The 25,988-nt window shown below is 42.5% G+C and overlaps 2 protein-coding genes across 3 annotated transcripts in view; both read left to right on the top strand.

Moving 5' to 3' along the window:
• Positions 1-337: 337 nt before the first annotated feature.
• soul4 (heme-binding protein soul4) lies at positions 338-10,049 on the top strand. 2 transcript variants are annotated; one of them, XM_036538668.1, is made up of 6 exons: positions 338-450; positions 3,027-3,206; positions 5,448-5,533; positions 5,744-5,885; positions 6,522-6,705; positions 7,720-10,049. In XM_036538668.1, the coding sequence occupies exons 2-6, from the start codon at positions 3,047-3,049 to the stop codon at positions 7,892-7,894; spliced, it is 747 nt and encodes a 248-aa protein (XP_036394561.1). In that variant the 5' UTR covers positions 338-450; positions 3,027-3,046; the 3' UTR covers positions 7,895-10,049. The 2 variants fall into 2 exon arrangements, with proteins under 2 accessions (XP_036394561.1, XP_036394567.1); XM_036538674.1 differs by lacking the exon at positions 338-450 and adding an exon at positions 842-929.
• A 1,777-nt stretch (positions 10,050-11,826) lies between these two features.
• Positions 11,827-25,988, top strand: part of LOC118779164 (inactive tyrosine-protein kinase 7-like) — a 91,064-nt gene continuing 76,902 nt past the window's right edge. Inside the window, exon 1 of the mRNA XM_036531119.1 lies at positions 11,827-12,109. Within this exon, the coding sequence (XP_036387012.1) occupies positions 11,971-12,109 (139 nt within the window). The 5' untranslated portion in view covers positions 11,827-11,970. The remainder of the gene's footprint in view (positions 12,110-25,988) is intronic.

Genomic DNA, 25,988 nt, shown 5'->3' with positions numbered 1-25,988 from the left:
CCAATATAAATTCAAATATATTCTTGGGCTGAACAACATACTTCTCAAAATATATATTTATTACGTTGCACCATATTTTACACTGTATAATCAACTATAAATCTCTGAATGCGTCTGGGTGTCGCAATAATAGAAATTTAGGGGTGCCAGGATACAAAGATTGATAGCTGCCACGACTGATTGTATTCAATTGCACAGAGACAATGAGCTAAATTATACAGAGACATACACCTTGCATTATGTTTGGTGAGAGTATGCAGGTTCAAAGCTCCGTGCACTCTTCAGTAGGTCACTTGTTTGTCGTTTCCGATGCCATTGCCACCCCACGTGACACGCAGCGGTTCCCTGCAGTACAACGCTACAGCTCATCCTGATGCACAGTGGTTGGGAACCAGTTGGCAAACGTTTGAGTAAGCGTGAAAACAAGACCGGTTACACTCTTGCTCACAGGTAGGTAGGCTCGGCGTTACATGTTTCTAAACGATGCACGGGGTGCGATTTTGAATACGTTTTAACACTAACGAGTGGGAACACAACGTGAAGTCGAGACCGTGACAGCCGACGATCGTAAACCAGTATTTGTGGCTACAGCTGGCTGAACTGTACATGCAGCTAACCGGCTAACTGGCAAGTTGTCCAGAGAGCTATCGAGCTTGATCTTTTAAGTTTTGTTTTAAGTGGTGAGCTGTTTTTTTTAGCTGACGGAAAATGTAGAGTTAAACTTCGAAGGCGTTCTTTTCCTGCAGTGGTTTCTGCTGCGTGATTTTCCCGGTGTTTCTCAGGAGTCGGCGGAGCTGGGGGGGGGTGACCTACTTTAGTGTTCCTGTCCAATAAAGGCTCACTCTGTGTGCAGACCACTGTAGCTAGCTTGCTAGCTGGTTAATCGGATTTGGGCTTGCGAGAAACAAGAGCGTGTTCGACGTAAATCGGTAATGATTGCCGTAACATTTTTGATCTAACATTGTGGCGAGCTTTATATTTATTTAGCTCGATAGCTAACGTTAACGTTAATTATTCCAGCGAACTAGTTGAAGATGTATGGCTAGTCAGCTAAATTAACAGTGTCTGAAAGGTTTTAAAGCGAGTGGTTTATTCAAAACAAAACGCTAATCTTACGCGCTTGCTTGTACAGTGAGCTAATTTAGTAAACTTCGCTGTTAAGTTAATAAATGCCGTTGAAAGGTTGCGCTGCGTCAGGGAGTTATAATGTAGCCAAATGCGTGTTATGGGTTAGCTAAATTAGCACTGATTAACACGAATCAGTGAGCTCAGTTAGCAGTCTAAAAAGAAATAAAAAGTCCAGGTTATCACAACAAGGTTTAAGGCAATTTCACTTGACGCAAGCCATATGCATCCTCAGTGACCTTAATAAGCAAATATTCCAGAATAGTCTCTCCTCTGTCAGTATTTTACTAGCAAACTCAGCTAGCCTAATTAGTCTAACGTTACCAACACATTACTCCATGGACTTCTGTCTGTGTAGATTGCGTTGTTAGCTGCACACGTTAACCATGTTCTCCCATTGCTTATTAGCGGACGTTCACACGCGATGCTAGTGTTGTCATTGCTGAAGAAGACAGCAGACAGTCTAGCAGATATGGACGTTCGCAGCTCTCAGCAGCCACTGATTCGAAGCTAGTTGGTTTCTGTCTGTCAGCCAGCAAGCTCCGGATCTTTCCCTCCTCTATTGTGGAAGGCCAGAAGAAATTAGCGACCTATAGTAATAATAATAACAACAGTAATAGTAATACTTTAGTCATCCACATAGTCATTGCGTTAGACAAGGTAAGCACACTGTTCCTTAGGAAGGAGTTCCACGGAAAATAGACTCAGGGTGTCAGTATGCTGACAAACCACAGATACTTGAGTTAGGTTGGGTCAGAGACAAGGTAAATCGAACAGAAGTAGTTCATCTTGTGTGAAATACCTCAACCAGGAAATGTTTTTCAGTGCTTACTCCTAGCAAGAAAGCACCACCTTGCTCACACGGAATAAATGATTCATGCTAGAAAAGAAATACATTTTTTTCCTGAGCTGTTTCTGGTTCTGCAGATGATTTGCATGGCTCATGGTTGTCTTTTAGGTCTGTTCAACACCAGAATAACAAAAACATAGGGATTTTTTTCCTTCACCACAGATTTGCGATTGAGCAGTCATGCTCGTTTATCGGGGAGTCAGTTGGATATAGAAAGGGTGGCTGTGGTAGCAGTAAAGTCCAAACTTAAAATATTAAAAAGGTCAGCAATACCTCTGCAGAAGATGAGGCTCCCTGATTGTTCATGGGCATCAGCTCAGAGCAGATCCACTGATCTTTACGTTATGTTGATGAGTTGTAGTGGACACACGCAATCAGATTAACTGATTTATTTAATGAAAAGATCCGTGGATCTGCATAGTGCCTGCCCTGAACAGTCAGTTGGGATGCAAACCGCCCATGTTGACTTGGGTAAGAATGGCACACCAACAGTGAAGGTGGAGCACTGAGGACCAGGCTTCTGTATGAAAGCGCTCACCTTCATTTATCCACCTGTAGCTGAGTTTTAGAATCAGGTGGCACTGTGCAGTGAGTTCATTAGTAGAAGGGTTTTGTCAATGTGAATATGGCTGGATGTCTGAGTGTGAAATGATGTTCGTGGTTGTCAGAAGCAGAGTTTTTTTTTTTTTTTTTTCTTGGCTTTCTGATTTGCTTTTTATTTGTGGGATTGAGAAATCCCTGAAGTGCTTGCTTTGATATATCCGACAGGATGCCTCCTACAGTGGAGGTTTTTTAATGGGACTTCCGTTTTTCAATAAGTCTCTGGATTTCTATTGTATCTGTAGTAATGCAATCTCTGCCAACTCTGGGATCAACAAAGAACAGGCAAGCCATCTGCTACTCCTTTTACAGACCTCACCCACATATTATGTGCAGGAACCTAATAAAGCATTGATGTGGGGAAAACAGCTTTTTCATAACCCATTAGTGTGTGCAGTTTGGTTGAAGATGCCATAACTTAATACCCGTTTTCTCCCTGGCTGTTTTCCAGATTTGACGTAGCCTATTGAAATGGCTCTCATTTCCATCGAGGACCTTGCAGAGCTTGATGATGAGCAGCTCGACAATGACATCACAGACAACTCGGAGCCAATGGACGACGAGGAGCAGGAGAGGCTCTATGCCCATTGGCAGGCTGTGGCCAGCACGCATCAAGTTTCAGTTCCACAAGGTGCGAGCCCTCCCACTGTGATTGCAGTCAACACAAACGGTCCAATAGCAGCTTGGTGTCGGAGGCTTGTGTGCCTGTTTCGGCATGGCCTCTTACAAGCGGTCCTACTATAAAGGGATGAATGCTCTGAGATGGGTTGGTGAACATACTGTTTTCCCAGGCATATTGTAGGCACTTTTTGGGGAGGATATTGATTTTCAGGAGCCGGTGTTGCCTCCAGCACCTCACCCCCCCCCCCCATTCAAAATGGGGCCTGCTCAGCAAAGTCTGAGCTTGTGGCATCTCGAGTGTTATTATAAGTACCACATTCACTAAATGTGGTGTCCCTCTGGGTACTGAACTCTGCCAGCACTATTATAAATACCAAATAACAAATGCACCCGGTCTTTATTTTTGGTGAATATGCTGTCCCTCAGCTGGGTGGCTCCATGCCTGATCAGACAATTAAGTTAATGGCTAAGTGTTTGACCTGACATCCGATGTCCAGCAGCTCTGTGTGACCAAAATATCCCCAGGGCCCTGCTGGAGGAGTGGTGAACATGGCAAGCCAGGCTGGGTGACTGGCATTTAATGACTGGGCATCTCAATAGTGTACCTGAATGTCAATTAAGATGAAGGGCTGTACTATTAGAGGGGAAAGCGTGCATGGAAAGGCCAGGTTTAATGTGTCTTGGATGGATTTAGATTTGGATCTGAGTCTAGATGAGCTGAATCTGATATCTCGCGTTCTTCAGCCTTGAAACATGCTCTGAAATGGCATGGAAAGCTCAAGTTTGCCCTTTACTGACTCCACTGGACAACAGATTTTTTTCAAATGTTTTGCTTCCTGAAAAAAAAAGAGAGATTATGATAGACAATGTCAAGCCGAACACAAAAATAATTAAAGATTTGCTGTATCACATAGGAATTTGGAGAAACATTAAAATAACTTTTATTGAATTTAGCATGTTTAATCGCATAATTATGCTGACACATTGTGTTAGTTTGACTGAGCTTAAATGTTTTGCAGCTGATTTTCGTTTGTACTCAGCATCTGGTGCCTCTTGTGTCAGTGTCCAACAATAGTCGGCCAGCATGGATGGATTCCAGTTGCCCTGATACCGCTTTTCCATGGTCGCAATGTCCCGGTGAAACCTTTCACCATGTTCGTCACTGACTGCACCAAGATCAGCAGGGAAGTGTGAATGCAGAAAATGAATTTTCAATGACATGCTTTAAGCATGTTGTCAAGCAGCTCAATGTAGTTTGGTGCTCTGTAGTTGCCAAGAAAATTCTCAACAACATCCTTAAATGCCTTCCATGCTATTTTCTCTGGCCCCACTAGCAGATCCTCTAACTCCCTGTCATTGATGACCTGTTTGATTTGTGTACCAACAAAAATGCCTCCCTTAATCTTGGCATCAGTTATTCTTGGAAACGTCTGTCTCAAATAGCGAAATCCATCACCTTCTTTGTTCATTGCTTTCACAAAACTTTAATCAATCTGAGTATTTATATGAAGAGAAGGCATAAATATTTTTGTTAGATCAACAGGTGGTTTATGCGCCACACCTTTCTGCCCTGGAATGAAATGCTTACGGAGCGGCCAGTTCTTTTTAATGTAACGTGACTCTTAAGCACAGCTACCCCATTCACAAAGGAAACAACAGTACTTTGTATATCCGAGCTCCAGTCCTAGTTGCAGTGCCAATACTTTTAGATCACCACAGATGTTCCAGTCGTAATTGTCGTACTTTATGTGTTTCAACAACAGTTCCATGTTATTGTAGGCTTCTTTCATGTGTACTGCACAGCCAATAGTTAATGAAGGGTGGACACTGCTATTGTGTAACAGGACAGCCTTCAGGCTTTCTCCTTTAGTTTGTCCTTCATCTTTATAACAAGCGCACAAAAGTTGTCAGCAAATGACATGTAGAATTGACTGTTTCCTCTGGATCTTATTGAATGTAGCGCCACCTGAACATGAATCATAGCAACGGCTTGAATGACAGAACGAAGTGGTGCTTAACTGACGCAGTGCCTCGTTCCAAAAGAGAGAGGCAAGTTTTTGTTTCATAAGTGTTACTCATTTTCAAGAAAAAAAAAAAAATTATAAACGAGAGCACTCTTATTTTGCAGAATCCACTTGTTGAGTTTTCATGGGTACAGCACAGCAGTTGCTTGCTCTGCTCTGATCAGAACAACAAACGTGTTGTCAGGCACAAGGCCGCAGTGGATGTGTTGTGCGTTGTTTTTGAACAGAAATGAGGGGTCCCATTCAGGAGATGACGAGACGCAATCAGGAGCAGGAACAAGTGCCTTTTGCCACCATATCTCAGCATGAGAAGGTATGCCGCCCTCGTTTCTGCTCTTTCAAAGTGTTCTGTGACGCACAGAGTTTAGGGGGGAGCATCGCTAATGCCTCGCATGATGTAACGTATTGCTAGAACATGGATCGTTCTCTCAGCGGGGTTGGTGGTACAAAGAAGGAACGATGCAGACGGGTATCTGTGCCTTTACACAGGTGTGTGTGTGTGTGTGTGTTTGTGACGCTGCAGCTGGGCGAGGTGGCATACGAGGAGAGGGTGTACCCCCCAGGGAAGTGGGCGTGCATTACCAAGGGGGAGAAACTGTATGAGCAGAGCATCTCCATGGGTTTCATGAAGCTCATGCGGTACATCTGCAAAGAGAACTCAGCAGGTAGGAGAGCCTCACATGTGGCCTTCAGAGGGGTCGCTCACCACGATCGCACTTCAGCATAGCCCCACTGGAGCTGACTTATATCTGAATTGTCCTTTTCTTACCCTGGAATGTTGGCTAATCAGTCAGTACCCAATAAACAAATAATGGGTAACTTTCACGTGAAAGACATTTTGAAATCTGAGCATGAAGTAACAGCAGCAAAGTTCAGTCTTATTATTATTTTTTTTTCACTTTGTTGCTCTTTAGTTCTTGCAGTGCACTCCGTTAATAGTATCCCTGCAATCACGGCCCAATAGTTTTTTTTTTTAGTAATATAAACTGGAACACTAAGTGACTTTTCTGCTGGTCTCTTGTTTCTCGCAGTGTGTTCTCAAATATAAGAAAATGCTTCTTCTCTTATTCCATTAACTGCATATTGACTGTTGCAGATACAAAAGAATCTTTAAAGTGGAGAGAAATAACGTGCCAAGATAGAAGCCTTCCATTCATCGTATTGCAATGCTCAGGCTTAGAGTGTTTTTATAAATGATGGGATGATTCTATGGTGTAGCTGCTCTGTTTGGGAACCTGATGTGGCCCCTATGAGTGAGCTACAGCAGCAACGGCCCCTTTACATTCGCCCTGCGTCTGCAGGTCGCTACCTCGGGATGACCATTCCGATCCTGAATGAGGTCCACATGCTGGAGGACGGGAACGGGTTTGTGAAGGAGATCCTCACAGCGTACTACCTGCCAGCAGAGTTCCAGGACAACCCGCCCGAGCCCACAGACCCCGACATCACTATCGTGCACAGGGACGCACTTAGGGTCGTCACCAGGTGAGCCAGCTCGAACATCAGTGTAGCATAGTGGTTAGGGAGCAGGACTCGTAACCGAAAGGTTGCCGGTTCAATTCTTCACGGGGGCACTGCTGCTGTCACCTTGGGCAAGGTACTTGACCCACAGTTGCCTCAGTAAATATCCAGCTGTATAAATGGATAATATTGTAAAACCTGTAATTGATGTAAGTCGCTCTGGATAAGAGCGTCTGCTGAATGGCAATAATGTAAATAATGTAGAGTCCCCTGGGTGTCAGTGAGGGCTGTTTTAACCCTGGGCCTTTAGTAGGAAGCGCATTGCTAGGGGTAACAGTATATTCTTACTAAGGATAGTACATTGAAACCATTAAAACCATTAAAAACTCAACAAGGGTCGTTCGGTCAGGAAATGAAAGCCAGATGAATGGAAATACCAAACTAATTTATAAGTCAGCCCTACAAAAGCCATTGTCTTGGTCTGCACATCAGATTAAATGCCTTACATGGGTTTTATCTCCATATTTTTATTCAGTTTTTCAGTTCATTTGTTCAGTTTGAATGTGTTAAATTTTGAGCCCCGGTCATACACACATACTAAATGATAATTGTATAAAGTAATGTTCATTTTTAGAGAACTCCGGAAGGTGCTCTTCAAATGAGGGTCCTCCCTCAATCGCTCTTTTATTATGGCCAGTTGTAACATTTAGTGAGAGGGCACAATGACTGGGACGCAGTTAAATGTATACACATGGCATGTTGCTCAAGTCATCCAAGGTCTTTCCATTTTATTGACTGGGCCAGGAAATCCACATTGGGCAGGGAAGAAAAGCTCATCAAATCACATATAATGGTAGGCCCTAATAATTTATAAAATAAGCTGAAATAAGCCATTGTACTCAATTGCGCATCTGTTGGCATCTGTGTGTGTGCGCAGGGAAAATGCAGTGGTGGTCGGGAATAACAGATTGTGTGTAAATGGAGGCTACGGTAATGGGAGGGAGTGACACGGGGTTTTCTTGGCCTTCGCGCCCCCAGGGTATTCTTCGGCACCACCACAGAGGAGACGGTCATGCGGCAGGTCAACTTGCTGTGGGAGCTGTTGGGCAACACTGACACCCTGCACCGCGACGTCTACATGGTGGCCGTCTACGAGAACCCCGGGGCGTCCTGCCGCAGGAACGAGATCTGGTTCATCCGCCGCGACTCTTAAACTCTGTGAGCCCGCCCACCCCACACACTGACACACACCCCTCGAGACTCCTGGATAGCCAGAGAACCTGTATACACCGACATACCTGTATTACCTTAACATCCCAACCAACCCCAGGAGCAGCACTAGCAGGGTGGGAAAACAGCACATCACAGATAAACCAGGGCTCTTTAATCCACCGTCTCCCACAGTGCGCGATCCCATCCTAAGAATACATATTCCCTTTTTAAAGAGTGACAATCAACCAACGTGCTTACTCTTCAACCTACTGAATCCTCCTTTCTACTTAAAATGTACCTTACTATCAGCCTATGTTTACCTTTCTTCTCCTGGCCAGTTCATTACCATCATTGGTCAGGCCCAAAAATAGTCATCTGTCCTTTTTGAGGTAAAAGCAAAGAGTGTAAAATAAGCATCACTGAAATAATTACAGAAATATTGTAGATAGGATATCATGCATGCATTTTAATATCAACTACAGATGATGATGTTTCAGTCAATGTAATGTACGAAGGGAAAGACCTTGGAGATGCACACTGGAGTATTGTGCATTGACTCTGCTGTGCCATTGGTAGGCACCAGTTAAATTTCTTGTATGTTCACTGAATGCATTCAATGCAGCTCCTTGAAAAATCACTAAGGGTCAAATCTCAGCAGCTCTTTGTGTGAGCTTTCAGAGGCCACTGATGCAAGCTGGCTTCAGTTATTCCAATACAAACAAATTCCCATATAAATGTATGAGGTACAAAAGTACCTGACTTTGCCAGATCTGTCTTTTTTTGCTGCTGTTGCTTTTTTTTGTTGTTGTTGTTGTTGTGTCAAAGTGGGTCAATGCACTTAAGAAGCAGCATCTGACTGCATTTTGAAACTAAATCCGTCCCAGATGTAGGAAGGTTGCGTTTGCTGTGTACTTCAGAAAGAATGACTTTCTTTAGCCTGTGAATGAGCTGTTTTGCTTTCTACCTGTTTTTAAAAGCATTTTTGAATCTGCTGTGTGCAAAGTTGTGTTTCACAGTAAGTGGTATTGTGCGCTTTTAACATTTTAGGATTATGCCCCCAAATAGACATCTCAGTTTTGCTAGTTCAGTTGTATTCTTATTTCTGTGCAGTTGAAGTAATAAAATCAGTGTACCAGATTATTTTTACGAATTTTTTTTAACTAGATAGTAGAAAATGAGCTTTAACTATGCGATAAATGTGTTTTAATAAACATGTTTGGATTAAAAAGCCGATAAAGCACTTGGTAGAGTACATACTCTTTTCATTTCGATTTATATATGCATGTGTAACACAAGAGGAGACTTTCTCTATGCTTCAGTGAAAGTGGTATTTCAGTTTTTTCAGTTGTCATTTTTAGGGTTATTGGAATTAAATATTTTGATGATAGAATCAGGTACAACCCTACAGCAGTGGCCTTAGGGAAAGATCCACGTTAGCTGGTTAAAGGAAGGTCATTTCTAAGTCACTGCTGGCTCTCAGGTCAGGAACTTAATAAATCAACACTGTCATTAGTATACATAAGCTTCTATAGTTACACTACACCTCTGTTCTCTTTTCTTACTACATATACCTGAAAAGATAAGTATATTATATGTTCTATTAACTGCAGTTACTGTGAAAGTGATTTGCGAATTTGGGTGCTGGACAGTACTCTCACATCACTATGAGAGTGGCAATGGGGTACCTCATTCATTCTGCAGAGCTAAATAGACCTTCCACAACCGTTAAGAAATGACAATCATTTCCATAAGAGTGTCTTGAAGTGAAAATGTTGGCGGTGGGGGTCTACGGTGACATCGGATACTTAATTAGACTGACAGTTTTTTTTTTTTGTTTGTTTTCTCAAATGTGTACATATTTTCTGTTTTCCACTGTTGTGGCTATATGTATTATGTGGTTGTCAATCCCAGTGGGCTGTGTGTGGATAGGGGATCCAGTTTTGTAAGGTGCAGTGGTGGCTTTGATTACTCTGTATGTTCCTACCACATTCCAAAGAGAGAAGCTTTTCTCTCCTCATCAGTTGCATGGCACTGTTCAAGTCATGCTCTGCTTTGCTGCCTGTACCATACAGTTATTTTCTTTGTGTTCAATAAAAGGTTTTGGAGTCAGTCTATCCTGCTTGCCTTGTGCTTTTTTCCCCACATTTCTTTGATATTTAGGAAGAGATATCGGCCACAAAACTGCACGGTAAAGTATATCCCTGTCATGAAAACTGTTCCTGCCATGTCAGTCACAAAGGAGTTGGGCTTAAATTTCAATGCAGTGTTTACACTGTGTGTCCAAATGAGACATTATGCAACACCAAAAGATAGCTAACCTTTGGTGTAGTGATTGAATATGATTATTTTCCACGTGTGACTCAAACCCTCTGATTATCTTGAGAGGAAAGTAAATTTTGCCCTCAAACTGCAGAGTTTGGTTTATTTGCTGGTTCCTCCCCTTGTATGAAAAAAAGAATGTGTGAGGAAATAAATATATTTACACAACTTTCATACATGGTGTAAGTATGGCGTTTATTGTAATTTGAATTCTTATTTAACAAGATGATGCCTTCATAATATCACCTTAGGTCCTCTGTTACAATTATCCAGTGTGGCGTGTATTTAAATCGCGCCATCTATTGGTGAGATGCACATTTACATTACGTTTATTCATTTGATAGACGCTTTTATCCAAAGCGACTTCCAAATGAGGCAGAGTACGACACAAGCAAAAAGGAATCAACGATATTAGAAGCGCAGCATGACCAAGTTTCAGTAGTTGGCCAGACAAGGTGCAAGTCAGCTGGTAGCTGTTTTTTTATGGAGAACAAAAAAATTGAAGTAATTTTTAACATTTTCTTGTGTGGGTTTAGAGCTTTTCCAATTATCCAGTGTTTGCATTTCCTTGTAATTTAATTACTTAGAATGATGACTCCTTGATCATACTATAGCATTACTTCCGTCATTAAAAGAAAGCTGTTTAACGCAGGCGCACACAGGCTTTAAGTTTACATGGAATTTTATTAGAACCTGATGAGCATCAAGATACAACTTCTAGGCACTCTACTTTATAGACAGTAAACTTGGAAATAATAAAGTGAACCATTTTATTTCCCTACACATAAACACAGGCTAAGTGCCGATAATTTATTGAGCGTACATGATAATCAGTGACTTAGAAGATATACATAGCATTTAAGGTACTTGCTTGATTTGCTGGTGTAATTTATTCCGTCTAAGTGTATGCAAGTAATTTAGACAACAGTACAAACAGACTCTCACGATAAAACGGCAACATCTGAAATACATTTTCAACCACCAGATTCCAGCTATAAAAACCGCTACACACAAACTAAAAACGTAAGGGCAGCGATTTAAAGGGGAATCCAGGTAGGTGTGATTATATAACAAACTAATATACATTAGCCTTTAAAAGCTAAGAAACCTCGCAGCAGCGTTCATTCTCTCGTCGTGTACTTTGTATGTGGATAGATCTGACGCTAACGGAGCAATGTAAGTGTTTTATGAAGTACTATGCTGCTACTCCTCATCACAGTCATCAGCCGTTCATGTTCACCACCAGAGGGTCGCAGCATTGGTCCTTTTCCCAGTTTTCCTGGAAACCGGAAGCGCGTCCAATGCAAGGAGGGAGGAAGGGTGACTTTCGGCGTATCTGCCTCCACGCATTGGTGAGTGAAACTTGGGAGGTAGTAGTCTGCGGACTGGAGTTACAGTCAGGTTATTTACAGGTCTCAAAGCGGAGAAAGGAGCACGGGATCGGCAGTAGTCGTATGGTGGCAATCATCACTGATTTACAAGGTTCATGACAATGAAATCTGCATGGAATAGAATGCATCTCCCTATAACTCCAACTCTCAAGTCTGCACACTTGCTTTAAAATCTGCTTTCTATTCTAAGAGGTTGGGTGATTTGATTGGTTTAAGACTCGTCCGTAAAGAACGCTGCAGGATTCCTGGTTTGCTTTGCTCCGTCTGAAGGGACGTGCATAGCCTTTGCGTTACTCTTTCATTCACTCCTCGTTGTAGTTCACTTGGCTTGCTGCTTAAGGACTTCTTTAAAGTAGTTCCAATCATCATGGAGCTATCGTCGGAGGAAAAGACACAGCGGCGGGAGAACTACAAAAAATCCACGGCCCCTAACAACAGGGAACAACGGGTGCTGTTGTCTAATCGGGCAGCTACTGTTCTCGCTGTCGGCGTGTTCCTAACGAAAGGTAAGAACTACTTTGCCAGTGCCATGTACAACGAAACGAGTTTCTTCGCTTTGATTCTCAAATACGTTTTGGCATCTCAATGTATCGCTGTACCCACATAACTAGACAAGTCACTTCGATGCACTTAAGTCGGACCTTGCTTTGTGAGTCTTCCGATTTCAGGAGATTGATCGGATCTTAAAATGAGTCACAATCTTAAGAATTACAAATACAGTGACACGCTGAGTTGCATTGGTTGTAGATACCCGCGAAGAGAATGGCTAGTTGGTTAGTTTTTCACAGCGATTGGGATAGCTGGCTGGTTAGCCTTTATCTCAGTAGCCACAAATGACCTAATGCCATCCATGATTGTAAGTTGCGGTTCAGTCGGTCAGGATTTTGGCAAGATGTTGTTTATAATCGTAATGTAAACTAACTTTAAGTCAACGAAATTCTTTGTGGAATGTTCGCCTCCGTGAACCCGTAGTTACACTGCCCGAATTAAGTAGTGAACATCGCTAGTGGGCAAACCTTGGCCACTTACTTGTTACTGGTTGAGATGAGAGTCGTGAGCGACAATAAGGAAACAATGTAGCTAACACATTTGAATGAATCCGGCCTCGGTTACATAGAGCAAACCGTGGCGACGTCAACATTCACATACTAAATTGACTCTCACAATGATAATAATTATTAGTTTTTGCTTACCAGTCAGGTTTCTTTTCTGATAGCCCGTTAGTCTACCCTATGTGTTGTTCTAACCTGAACCCGGTATGTAGTACCCCACAGTGCATCATGCATACTGTGATCTGTGGGCATTCAAAACATTGACAGCCTTCGCTCAACCGTAGCAAGAAACATGGTGTTGAGGGTCATACGACATCCGATGGTGAACAGTTGACTTTCCATTAACCCATCAGAATAGAAAGAAGCCTAACATTGTAAGAAAAGGGCATATTGGGAGTAGGCTATTTTTATGACTAATGTGTCACTGATTAATATGACAGCTGCTGTGGAGGAAGAACAGAGAAGTATGTCTGAAAAGCTGTTATCTTTGTAACTGCAAGTAATTGGGATTTTGCAAGTAATTGCAAGTGTGTAACTTTTTTGGAATTTGACTTGAAGTCTCACTTCAGACAGTCAGCTCACTGGCAATTGTGTCACATGCACGCCATCAGCAACAGACATATATACATTAGCACTTCTGAAGTTCCGTTGTGTTCCCGCTTAACTCAGCCGGCTCTTTCATGAGTTTCAGCCAGCCTTCAGGTGGTGGAGGGGGGGCACTGAGGCAGAGAGCAGGGTAGTAATCACAATGAGTGCCAGCTCCCAAACACAGAGAGCTGTGAGCGCTGTTTGGACTCTCACCAGCTTGCATTACTCGTCCCCTCTCTTGACATGAAAATATTACTGGCCATATGTCTCACTGGGCTCTGAGGAGACACTTTGTTGTTGATAACACTGGTCCAAGGGGAGCGCTGTCATCCTGGAAAAAAGTGCCAAAAGATAAAGATAAGCAAAGTAGCAGCTGAAGTGCTCAGCTGGCCTTTCTGGATGAGAGATCAGCGAATCTTTTTCCCGCATTTGCTGGTGGTGAATTGTGTGCTTTTGGGTGAATACCCATGGGGCCTATGAAGGAAATTGTGCTCCATTTGCAAGGAGACAAAAAAAGATAAAAGGCCAAGGCCAGGGACAGTTCACAGATACTTGTGGCCTCATTTGCTTTAGAACTTTAAGGAAATGTCCTCCCCCCTTTGTAATGTTAATTGTGGCCAGACCTGGGGAACATGGTAGGGAGAAGAGGCTGCCTTCAGGTGGCCATAAAATAGGGAGCACTTTATTCTCTTTTTCCTCCTTTGGTTTGAACAGGTCAGGTAGTAAGCCCTGGTGTTAACAGAATTAAAACACAGTAGGTGTTGACCATGCTTGATACAGTGGGTATAATGTATTCAGACACAGGATTGAATAAAATATAACTCAAACTATAGCATTCCACCATATTTTGTATTGTTGCAGATGATACACACTTTATTTATGCATGTTTATAAACATGTACATTTTATTCCATGAAGAAAATTTAGCGTTAAACATGAACTTATAGTTTTTCAAAGAAATACACAAGCATTTTAACCTCTGTCATGGATGATGCATCAGATGATATGATAAGTCATTGCTTTGTTAGGATTTGTGAATGTATGTAGTCCTGTTTTTGAGACCTAATTTTTCAAAATGGGTTTTGTATGAAGAAATTGATTTTTAAAAGTTTAAAATTAAGTGTACTATATTTGCTGATGATTGCATAGGTAGCATGCAAATGCTAGCTTTAATTTATGTTTGAATTAGCTTGTGTAGAATAGTCTTGCAACACTGACTGTTTAATGAAAGCGCTGCTGTTATTTAAGTTATGTTTAAGTTATACAACCTCTGTTAAGCTACATTCCCTGTCTGCAACAGATTGTTTTGCTAAATGGGTACATATGTAAAACCTTTTTTAAAAAAGAAGTCTTATCATAAAGGAATATATAAGAATAAAAAGGAAAGGGGAAAGTATTTGTTGTAGGATGATGAAAACATATGGAAAAAGCATGGGGTAAAAGTTGTGGATGGGGAATTTAGTGTTTAGTGTTCCCTTTTAAATGATTTTTTTAAAACCTTGAGAGAACACAAGTGCCCTGTGAAAAGGCCATTCACATTTATTGATGCAATAGTGATGTGATTTTAAAGTACAAAAAGGTTGATATTGTAGTTATCATGTCATTTGTTATATAAATTGATAGATTGTAGAGCTAGGCTATCTGAAGTATACGTAAATTACTACATTAATTTGCTAGATTGTTTTTGTTCTCTATTGCAGTGAGATCTCCCAAATGCATAATTGTACCCAGTCTAATGTGGTCTGGTTATAAATTCTCTGAAAGCAAATCTGTGAAGTGGGAAAGTGTTTTACAGCTTTCACAAACCCAGCTATTGAAATACTTTTACATTGTACCTGATGCTGAGTGAAACTGAGGCTTAGCCAAACCGCTTAGCCAAAACCTTTTCATATCTACTTTACCATTTCCTCTTGCTTTGTTAATGGTGTCCTTTATCACATTGCCAGTTATATTACCGAGTGCTCACATGTTTTTAGTAGACTGGTGCAATAACTGATGCCTTGTTACTGTGAACACCAGTCAGTGTGCGGTGATGAATACACAGATCAAATACAGGTGCTCATGCCCATGGGGAGTATTTCCCATTTCAGTTTTAAATTTACTTGACACCAGTAATAAAATATCTTTCATTGTTTTACAATCCAGGTTGGGGGCTGGTCAGGCCAGCCGGCACCGGCAGGCTTGTAGAGTAGTAGGAGAAAGACGCTTTTATCAGATTAAAGTTGGCCTGTGTCTTTAATTGCAGTAGAACAAGGTCTGATGGCAAAGATTTTAGAATGCATCTATTGGCTTCAGGCAAAGCTGTTAGAATGCTCAGAAAATGTCAGAATGCTGTTAGAATTCATTTTTGAAGTACAGTTTGGGTTTATGCTAATCACCTTTAATGTTATCTTGATGGTTGTAAGATTCTTATTTGAATCTGAATAAATTAAGTTTCTCAGTAAAGGTTAAAAATGATGCAGAAGATGGGGCTGCTGAGTGGTTTAAAGTGTAGTACCCTAGATTTAAATATTTACATAATGTGTTGATATTTAAATATTTACATATTCTTATGAAAGGCTATAAATGACATGGAACAGGCTTATGTGTGGCCTGTTGCATCAGTTGTGTGTCCCATTTATAATGGTACAGTGAACTGCAATTTACACAGCACCAGCAAGGAAACATTTGAATGTAAGTTATGATTTGCTCTCACAATGTAGATGAAGTACATGGAAGCTTTTTTTTCCAAGTTTGTCCTGGTAGGATGTTATTGTGCCATTTCTTTTCCCTGCTCTCCTTGTCCTCCTCCAGTGTTTAAAATCGACATAAGTCTGAACATTTTTCTGAGGAAAAACACTCAACGTTTATTGTGAAAGAAATGTCAGTACTTGTGTTTTAGCACATTTTCACATATGCACATTAGCTTTGATGTGCAATTCAGTTTGTGATTTACAACTTGATCACAACCAGTCTGCACTCCTCCCCCCCAATCTGCATAAAGTATTGAGGGCTCATGTTCTGGTGATAAATTGAGCAAAATTTGAGATCTATGAATTTTGTTAGCCCTGCTTGATCTTTCCACTGTGAAAAGTAAAATAGCGAAAAAAAAATCAACTATCCTGTCGCCCACTGTTTGAGCTGCACAGTACATTTTGTCAAGCTTAAATATATGGGAAGTAGATGGCCGCTCATTGTACTAATTGTACTCTATTCTCTCTTTGGTTTCCCCTTTGCTCTTTTCCTGTTAACCCCGTGGGCAGACTTCATGGAGGTAGTGGGTCACACTATTACACATACGACATATAATAATTATGTCTTATTATTCATTATAATTATAATTATACATTCTCTTATTCTTCATTCACTTTCTGCACTTTGATCTTTAATGATTGCAAGGTTTTGGTATGGACCTTGGTCTGTAAGCTAGTAAGCTAGTCATTTCTGAGTCGATAAAAAATGTGAGTAATTTATCACAGATGATTTCTTTTTTCATATATGCATACATGTAGCCAGTTAAGGTTGTTTAGATTATACATTTTGTCAACAGGCCTGGATATTCATCTGCTTTGAGGCACAGAGGAAGCAAGCATAATTTCTGCAGATAGTTTTCATGAGAACCATATTGCGAATGCAGAGTTTCCAACAAAGCGGCCCTCCGTCATAATTAGAACCTCCACTGAAAAATGTGGAACACTCTTGTCATGTTCTGGAGCTTTGCATTTTGAGGTCCTTTTCTTCCCGTGCAGTGCGGCGATTGCACTGCCCTCCGCACACAGAAAGGCGCATACACAAACTCCGCTGTCCCAACTCTGTGCCCACTTTCACTAACTGCTTCCTTGTGCCGGTTCAAGAAATGTGGCGTAATGTATTCTGAAAGGTATGAAGGACTAGTTTTATCGCTACTTTTTTCCTTTTCAGTAGCATTTTTTCCACTGATTTTGTATTTTCTTGTTTTTTTTCTCCGACTTTACAGTAGATGTAGCTAGATACACCAGTAACAGATAGGAATGAACCTGAATCTGAAAAATGTTTTGTCATACATGCACATCCATATCTTGAGATCTAACAGAGTTATTGTGCAAGTAGGTGGAAATGGTTGTCTGTGCTGCCTTGGTGAAAATGTCGTTTGAATGTTGAAACCACTGTAGGGTTGAAATAAATTGCTTATGTCTATGGACCGTAACTTCTGCATACACCTCGCATAGCCCGTTGCTGTGTTCTGACAGTGGAAAAGGGGTTCCTCAGATCAGTTCCCCTCCGAGAAGTAGGTGGTCCGTCCTCTGCTTGGATATTTTTTTGCCATACCACTCCTTTTTCCACTCACCAGAAGAATGTCTTCGCTAACTATGTGAGGGTCAGTGCTGCTTCTCATGAACTGCTCACCGTTCATTTCCTGTTTGTTATTAATTTACTCTTTATTTATACTCCTGGTTTTCCCTGAGCTGAACACGGATGAATTTCGTTGAGGTCCCCTGTGAAAGGGATTTCTTACTGGCTCTCAGTTTTCAGATGTAATTACCAAGAATGGCTATGGACCAAAGGACAGCAATGAGGGAGTGGTAAGCAAGTGGAGAGTAACCTTTGCTTCCCTCTCTTACATCTGTATGTGATAAAACATTTTTGAGTTCAAGAACTTTTTCATGGCACGCAGCTAAAGTAATTGATATGAAATGCTGAACACAATGCGTTCTCTGCTAAACAAAATTACCAACATAAAACTGGTGTGTTTAACCGTAGACAGGATATCATCGCTCTGAATCTGAATGTTTATGTGTTAATTCGGAGCCCTCTCTGCTTTAGAGTGAGCCGAGCAGATGTGTTCAGACTCTTAGTGCCGATCCTGGGGAACGTTAACAGGAAAAGGAGCCTGCCATAAATTAGCAGGTCAAGGTTGTGCCCCCTCTCTGCCTCCTCCAATCCTCCATTTCCCATCACCACCCGTCTCTTCACCACAGCCTCATGAAATACAGCGGTGTGGACTTAAAAGAAAAGTAAGGTATTCAGGAAGCTATTTATGGAGTGGAAGCTCTGAAGTTCCGTAGGATACCCAGAATGGAAGCTGCAACACATGTATGTGGCCCCGCATTGGCAGAAGGGTGGAACGGGGTAGATTTTTTGGATAGGGATAGGATTTTGTAGAGTTCACACTGTAGAAGTTTGCCCCGAGTGATTTGAACGATTTCCTTCTTGGCACCTCCTTAATTTCACTGAGGCTTTTCAGCCAGGTTAGCAATGGCCTCATACTCTGTTTTATGGGGCCTGTCTCTGGAAATATGCACGAGTCTGGCAAATGCATGCATCCCCTCTGATGTTTCCCTCTCCAGCTAACATTAACCCAGGCTTAGCACCCACCTGTCGTGGTGATGTGTGTAGTAGTCAGCCAGCCCCTGATAGTGCCTACAAAGAAGAAAGCCTTGCCAATTTCTTTCTTTTTTGGATCAAGGCCCTGCTCTCCACCCGACCTCTTAGTATTCCTGTCTGTCAGCTGGTGTATTTGCACTTAAGACTTCTTCTCGGTGGAAGTGAGGATCAAAAGAAAGGAGGTAATTGCACCACTCCAGTGGCATCTCTGCTTGGTGTCCTTGATGACCTCATATGCTTTCTGCCGGAGCGAGCAGCTCAGGGGGCTCCGGGGAGAGACGGTGAGGCTTGCTGGTTCACTCGGAAGGCTTTGGACTGCACAGCTTCTTGGTTTCTGGGGTCAGGAGATGACCGCTGAGGACTTGGGTTCACGGCGGTACTGCGCGACGTTCCCTCGCCCTGGGCCCGCCGTGCATCCGCCAGCCTCCCTAGGGAATCGTTCCCGAATTCCTCCCAAACCTCTCCGCAGAGATTCGTCTGCTTTGGCTGCTTTTTTGAGAATCTTCCCTTTCTTTATTTGCGGATTTATTTACTCCCATTCCTGTGAGTGGTAAAAAAGGGCCCTAATGCTTTCACGCTTGAGCACTACCGCACGACGGAGAACACATCTCATCTGGAACGCGCTCCCTAGATGAAAACCTTGGCACTTGGCCATTGCTGCCGCGCAACTGAAAAATTTTTTTGGAGGGAAAAAAACATTTCAGCTGTGCTCGTTGGCTCTATTTATGCATTTATCTTTGATTAGTTGATTTTAAGTGTTTGAAGCGGTGGATTACAACAGCTGGGACTGCATTAATTTGACGCAGTCAGACGACTCAGGGAAAATGAATGTGATCAAAGCGGTCTGAATGGCTGTGGAATGAAGTTGCATTAGCAAGCCATGCCTCTTAAGGTAGGGCATTTCGTATGGGGCAATTGCTGCAGGGCCACGCAGTGCATTTACCGAAAGTAGGAATGTTAACATTTGTCTCCAGTTCATCGGTAAACTGATAGACTTGTGTGTTCAGATTGCAAGCCGCAGCATGCACAAGTTGTTTATTTGAGAGATTCTGCTTTGGGAGCATGTAAGGAGATTGCTCGCACACAGTAAAGGCTGGAGCCCCAAGGAGAATTTCTGTTAAGTGGTATTCTGTTCAGTGGCTGTTCATCCAGACACCCTTGCTCTGTAGTGCCGGGTGTGCACTGGTTTGAGGGTCACACACTGACTGGCAGACAGTGGAGTGCCACTTTTGGGCCAGGGAGAGGCTTGCGTCTTTGCCGCCACTTGGCCCTTCAGCCACTGAATTCTCAGGAGGCAGTTTACCATGATGACACCATTAGTTTCAGCACTCCATACAGGACATCTCTCAGTCCTACTATCTCTACAGTCTGCAGTCCACTCAATCTAATCTCAGACCAGCTCCCTCAAGACAAACCAGGCTCACTTACAGACAAACGGCTGTACTGAGATCAGCTCCCTTCACAGGGGACTACCAGGCTGCTCCCTGTAGTAGGCCTGTTAGGCTTTTTCGGAGGATGCAGGCCGTCAAGCGCTCGGTGATAAGACTGCCATTGCTTCTCTTTACCGACCAGAGAGAAAGAAAACCGGTGCTCTTTTATCATGTGGCTAATTGGCTGCCACACTCTTGGCTTTAACCACTGCCAGGGACCCTTTATGACCTCCTGGTATATGAGCTTGGGTTGTTCCATGTGTGTGCGAGGAACAGATGAGAAGGGAAGTTGATGATCACACATTAGAAGTGAGCTAAAAATATGAATACATGAGTAGATTCATTGAAGTTTTTGTTTGTTTAGTTTCACTGAATCCAAGAATAGCAGTGACCTGGACAGCACATGTTACATTATTCATTTAATAGCTGTAGTATGGCAGTCCAAACTGAGTGCATCATGGGGTATTAGGTCCTTGCAAGATGTCTTTACCAATAGCATCCCTGGAAATGATTTTGGGATGAGTGCCCAGGCCCCCTGTTAGACTGGATAAAAGTAAGTGGAACTGTACAGGCAGGGAAGAGTGCAATCCTGCTCACAGCTATCTGATATCCTTGCCTGGTACGTTGTCATCCTGGTAATAACCGTTGCTGTGGTCACCATCTATACTACCATTGTGCAGAAGATCCACCAGTGGCTGTATCCAAGACACTGACTCTGTAGACTTTTCTCACCTTTTCCCAGGTTTCATCCAATAATACCATCATCAAGGCACTGGCTGTTTGCCACAGAACGCACACGGTGAGTCATCTGCTGTGTAATAACTGGGATTTGCCCTTTTTGGTGATTCTTTACATAGTTCCTTCTCTTTGCTTTGTTCTAATGGTATGTTGGGGCAGGCAGCCAGGTCTCAGCATGGCCAGGACTGAGGCACACATGAAGGTTATGGAGGGTGAATAAGTGTTCTAGAACAGCCTGCAGTCACCTGCATCATTATTCTCAAAGTGTAGCAGTATCAGCAAACGCATAAGCAGCCTTAGTATAATGGATTAAGGCAGTAGCCTGTTGCAATGTTAGCTGTTGCTGTTTCTAGAGACAGTAATTTAGACTTCAGTGAGGCATTGAGAAGTCTCAGGTCAGTGACCTTGGTCTGACTTTTGGTTTTGTTGGTCCCAAGTAGGTGGAGCTGCACCATAGAAAAGGACTGAGGCCATTTGTTGATTGGTTAGTCCTGTTCGCTCAGTTTTATTGGAATGCTTACGTGCTGTAATTAACCAAGAAATAAGAATGTGCTGGAGGGCAGTCATGCACCAGTGTGGGTGGTTATGAAACGCATCCAAATAGTAAAGCGTCATAATCATAGTACAGGTTGGAGTGGTTCAATTTAATTGGCCCTTTTTGCATGCTGCTTATATTTAATTGCGCCATTTGTTTAGAAATGATTTAAAGTGGTTGTTCAGCCAAGACAGGTCTGATTGTAAAAAGCTGCAATATGAAGATACCCTGAGTTATCTCAGAGTGTTGGATAGGCAGGATTGTAAGGCAGCAGCCATGACAGGTGAATCCGCTGTGTAGAGATGCTGTATGACATCTTCTGTGACCAGAGTGGTCAGAATGCTAAGGTTCATTTCCTTTGGACAGTTTCACATAGACAACGGTTTTTGCCCCTGCACTGACCGACCTGTGTAGCTAATGAACCATCATGCTGGAGAGCTATGTATTGTGAGTTGCAGGTCATGTAAAATAGAGAGTGGACATTATGAGAATATATACCCACTTGCTTTCAAAACAGTTTAAAGTGACCTTTTTGGGCTCCTTTACATGGTATTGTCCACATTCAGTACCAATCAGTCAGGGTTTAATTCTTGGTGGTGGTAAGTTAACTGCATTTTCAACCGGTAATAACTGTGAGTGTATAAACTGCAGTCCAATGACTAAAAAAGAACTTGTCAGGCTGTAGCCACCTGCCAGTGTGAACTCTCACATAGACTGCTCTATGATCTATGATGATGATGACTGTGGTATTGATGATAAACGTCATACAAGGGAATTGGTAGATTATTGGAGTAGGAGTATTGCTTATTTCATTTATTTCAAATGACACTGGCACAAGATTTCAGGCTAATGAATATTCTGTGCAATTGGGAAGGTGTTATCTTTAGCACCCCATATTGCATTTGTCAGATCATAATTAGCCTCTTCCCTGCCATCTCAGAGGTGAGTTATGTTTGACTCTGGAAAACCACTGTTTTATTCCCATAGCTGTGCCAGGGTGTGCAGTGTAATTTCTTTGTTTGAATGCTGATGATTACATTTTGGCACTGCCGCACCTGGCACCAGCACAAAGTGTCTGGCATGCTGTTGTGCTGTGATTACTGTAACCAGGATATATGCCTTTCTACTGCACCATATTGTTGTTCTGGCAGTCAAAAGAGGGTGTTAACCATAGTGTAGTACCTGAGCAGGTTGCTGCTTGGGTGGAATGGCCATCTTGGGCAGTCCGGTCAGCACTAACTGTGGATCAGAGACCTAGTGCTGTCCTGACCTTACCCTGTGCCAGTGTGCTGAGCCATCTTTCACAGGCATTTGCACAATCCCCCCAGACCAACCTCAACTTAGCACTGAGAATCACAGGTTTACTGTTGTCTGAGATCATGTTCATATATATATTCGCACTTGATTTGAAGGAACATTGATTGGTTTCTTGTCTAAGATCTCTGTGGCATTTGTGAACAACAGTGGAAAGAAAGAGTGTGGCACAGTTTTCTTCACAACCCCCCCCCCCCCCCCTCCATCGTATGCACAGGGGTTTGGGGAGCCATGTTCTTGCTCTAAATGTGACCCAGAATGTGTGTGCTTGTGTTTGTCTGTTTTTGATGTGTGAGAACAGGGAATTGCATCTGTTTCTCTGTCCTGCTTCTCTTCTACTGGTCAAGAGCAGTAAAATATACCAAAAAATGTCCCCAGACTGTAGTGTATTGTATCAGGCTGCATGATACATTATCTCAGGCATTAAATAAACAATGAATTGATGGTGTCTTATTGTAGCAATCAATTTTTCCCCCCTGCTCCCTTTTACCTTAGCATTCTCAGCAGACTTCATGGAGGTTTTTCCTCTTTAGGTAGATCTCCCATTTTCAGTGTATTTCTGTTGGTACTAACCGGCTTTAATTTGTCCTAAGTGTTCTTAAATTGTATCATGTGTGTAATTTTGGTACTGACTGGCAGTCTTGAGAACTGCACAGCTGAAAATCATTAGCGACATCATTGTTTCAGCTGGGTACCTTCAGTCAATGGAGGAGATCACATTATGCCATCACGTTGAGTTCATTAGAGCTGAATTAATCTTGCCGCCTGAGGTGAAATTAAAAAAAGAACCCAATTTGAATTCCCCCCTCAGAATTTTAAGTAATGACGCATTTCAGTTTGCAAGTGAATACAAAAGTCACTATACCATGGCAGGGGAAAACAAGCAAACAGCATAATACAAGGGTAAAGAACAATTTGTGATTTTAGGGATCACTGTGTGTCAAGGTGTTGTGTAGTTTGGTAACATCCTTCTTGGAGGGAGTGCCATAAAGTATTTCAACTGAAGCCGTAGACTATGACATCAATTACACATACGGAAGCTGAATTATGGATGCTGGGTGTGGTTGAATTCATATTCTGTTCTGTTGTATGCAGGTGACACTCACCGTAAGGTAAAAAAAAAAACACATATAGAGGCTACTTCTGAATTCAAGGGCAACATCAAGTTCATCTTGAAATTCTTTGTGAATGCACCCTGGTGGTACTATGCAAATCTCAGACTCTCCCTGTGCCATGGGTTGGTAGTGTGAGCAGCTCGACTGAAAGAAAGAGTTCTCTCAGGCTGTGGTGGAGCAGGGCTTTGCTCCGCTAGCTCTGCCTGTGAATGAATGTATAAATACATATGGCTTTTTCCTTCGTTTGCTTTGTTGTTGATATTCTTATCAGATATTTCCCGCCCAGATATTCATCACCCAAGGACTGTTTCTATTTTCCATGGAAAAGTTGCTCCCATCGCTTTTTTTTTGTTGACTGGTTTTATTCTCCAGATTCCTGCTTTTTTTTCTCTGAAGGAAATGTTGGTTTGTTGGTTGAGAGCTAAATTTAGCCATCAAGTGGAGTGTTTAGCATCTCTTTTGAAAGCAGTTCACATTCCCTCTTGGTGGCAAGGAAACGTTGAGGAAAGCAAAACGTGAAAGGTGGCAGCGAGGCAGACAAAACAAACCTGAAGCTTAGGGGTTTGAGCTTACGGCTCAAGACTTACCTTGTGGCTTTCCCTTCAAGACGACGGTATTCTCTTACATTTGTCCTGTTTCATGGATATTTTTTTTTTTTGCTTAATCAAATCAACGCACAGAGGTTCAGTGTTCAAATGGAACATGCAGGCTCCCAATTCCCCTTTATTGAAAGAGGCTGTATTTGATTCCCTGCGTGTTTGAACCTCAAACAGTGCAATACTTCAGTCTCTGGATTTCTCACTGAAGCACACAGAGTGTCTCTTGGCTGTAGTTCTGACAGAGTTATTCAGAAAGAAAGCCAGTGTGCTGATTCAGACATTCTGAGGACCGAGAGCACGGGATGCACCAGGCCACTTGTGTTTCGTATCTGCAGACCCAGACAGACACTTTCTTTTCCCCAGATGGTGTGTGAAGCGTGTCCAGCCAGGTTTGCTCTTTGCGGGATCATGCATCATGCTTCTGATGGCTGACCGCCTCTGTGGATTGTCAAAAGCTGCCTGCAGCTAGACACCAAAAATCAGCCCCTTCTACCCTTCCGCACTCTTTCTTCATATCTTGTTCAATGAGAGGAGAGAACTATGAATCACAAGAAGTTTATTTTCTTACTACTTCAGGTGTGAAGTCTCACTTGGCCCCTGCCTCCCCCATATCAGAAATTCTCAGTGTGCTACCTTTCCACCATGTGATAGGCATCCAAGTGCAAATTTACACAAACGTTATGCAATGCGCAGGGCTTCCCATAATACCTTTCCTCTGATGTAATAACCTTGGGCAACAAACTTAACCCATCTGTTACATGTCTGACATTGTTCATTCTTTATGATGTCTTTCTGAAAAATCAAGAACTTCAGAGTGGTTGCCATTGATTTCTGCACAGAGAATGATGCAATGGCAGACTTAATGGTTCATATTTAGTGTCAGGGGAAGACACTACAGGTGTGTTTTGCCCGGTTGCTCTGGCTATGTCTTTGTTAAAGCCTTCCTTTTCAATGAATCCCCCACAGAGCCTGGCTTTAGCTGGCAACACCCACGGTTAAATTGACCTGTGAGGCATGCTGTAGATTTATGGGCATAATGTGACCTGCAGGGCGGTTCTGCCAAGTTGGACTTTCTGTCGGAGCAACTAGTAATTAGAGCAGTGCGTGAATTTGGTGTGCCGTCAGCAAGTTGGCCTGCTGATTGACTTTTACTTCAGCTTTAATTGCTTTAATTAAGGGAATCAGATTCATCTCTTTCTGCTTTGCCACCCCCCCTGCTCTTCCTGCGGCCATATTTATGCGCTCTCTCCCCACAGCGTTCAGTAGGATTTCTGTAGCAAAGTGAACAGCGTGAGAGGTGAACAGCGTAAAAGAATGGCGTGCCTTTAAGAAATGTAATACTGTTGAAGTCCTTCACCACAAGTTAATGGCGTTCCCTGTCTAACGCAGTCCCTGTTGAAACGATCCATTGTTGCACGTCCATAATTAGATTACCCAGAACCAGGCTGCATTTGCCAGGATCTGTTGAGCAGAAGCGCTCTCCTCCTTTCTTCAGATACAAAGCAGATTTCCAGAGCTGCTTTGTGTGAACCTGGACCCATATCCCTGCCCCAGATTTGCCTCTAAAAGTTCTGGTTGGATGATGAGTAAGTTTGATAACTGAATCCAAAGGATAGTTACTGTGGGTCAGCCTCTGGTGGCGCCTATGATGAGTGAAACTCCTCAGCACTGT

Source organism: Megalops cyprinoides, chromosome 1 (assembly GCF_013368585.1).
Source record: "Megalops cyprinoides isolate fMegCyp1 chromosome 1, fMegCyp1.pri, whole genome shotgun sequence".
NCBI lineage: Eukaryota > Metazoa > Chordata > Actinopteri > Elopiformes > Megalopidae > Megalops > Megalops cyprinoides.
Note: the sequence above shows the minus strand (reverse complement) of the source record. Positions and strands in the feature narration are given on the sequence as shown.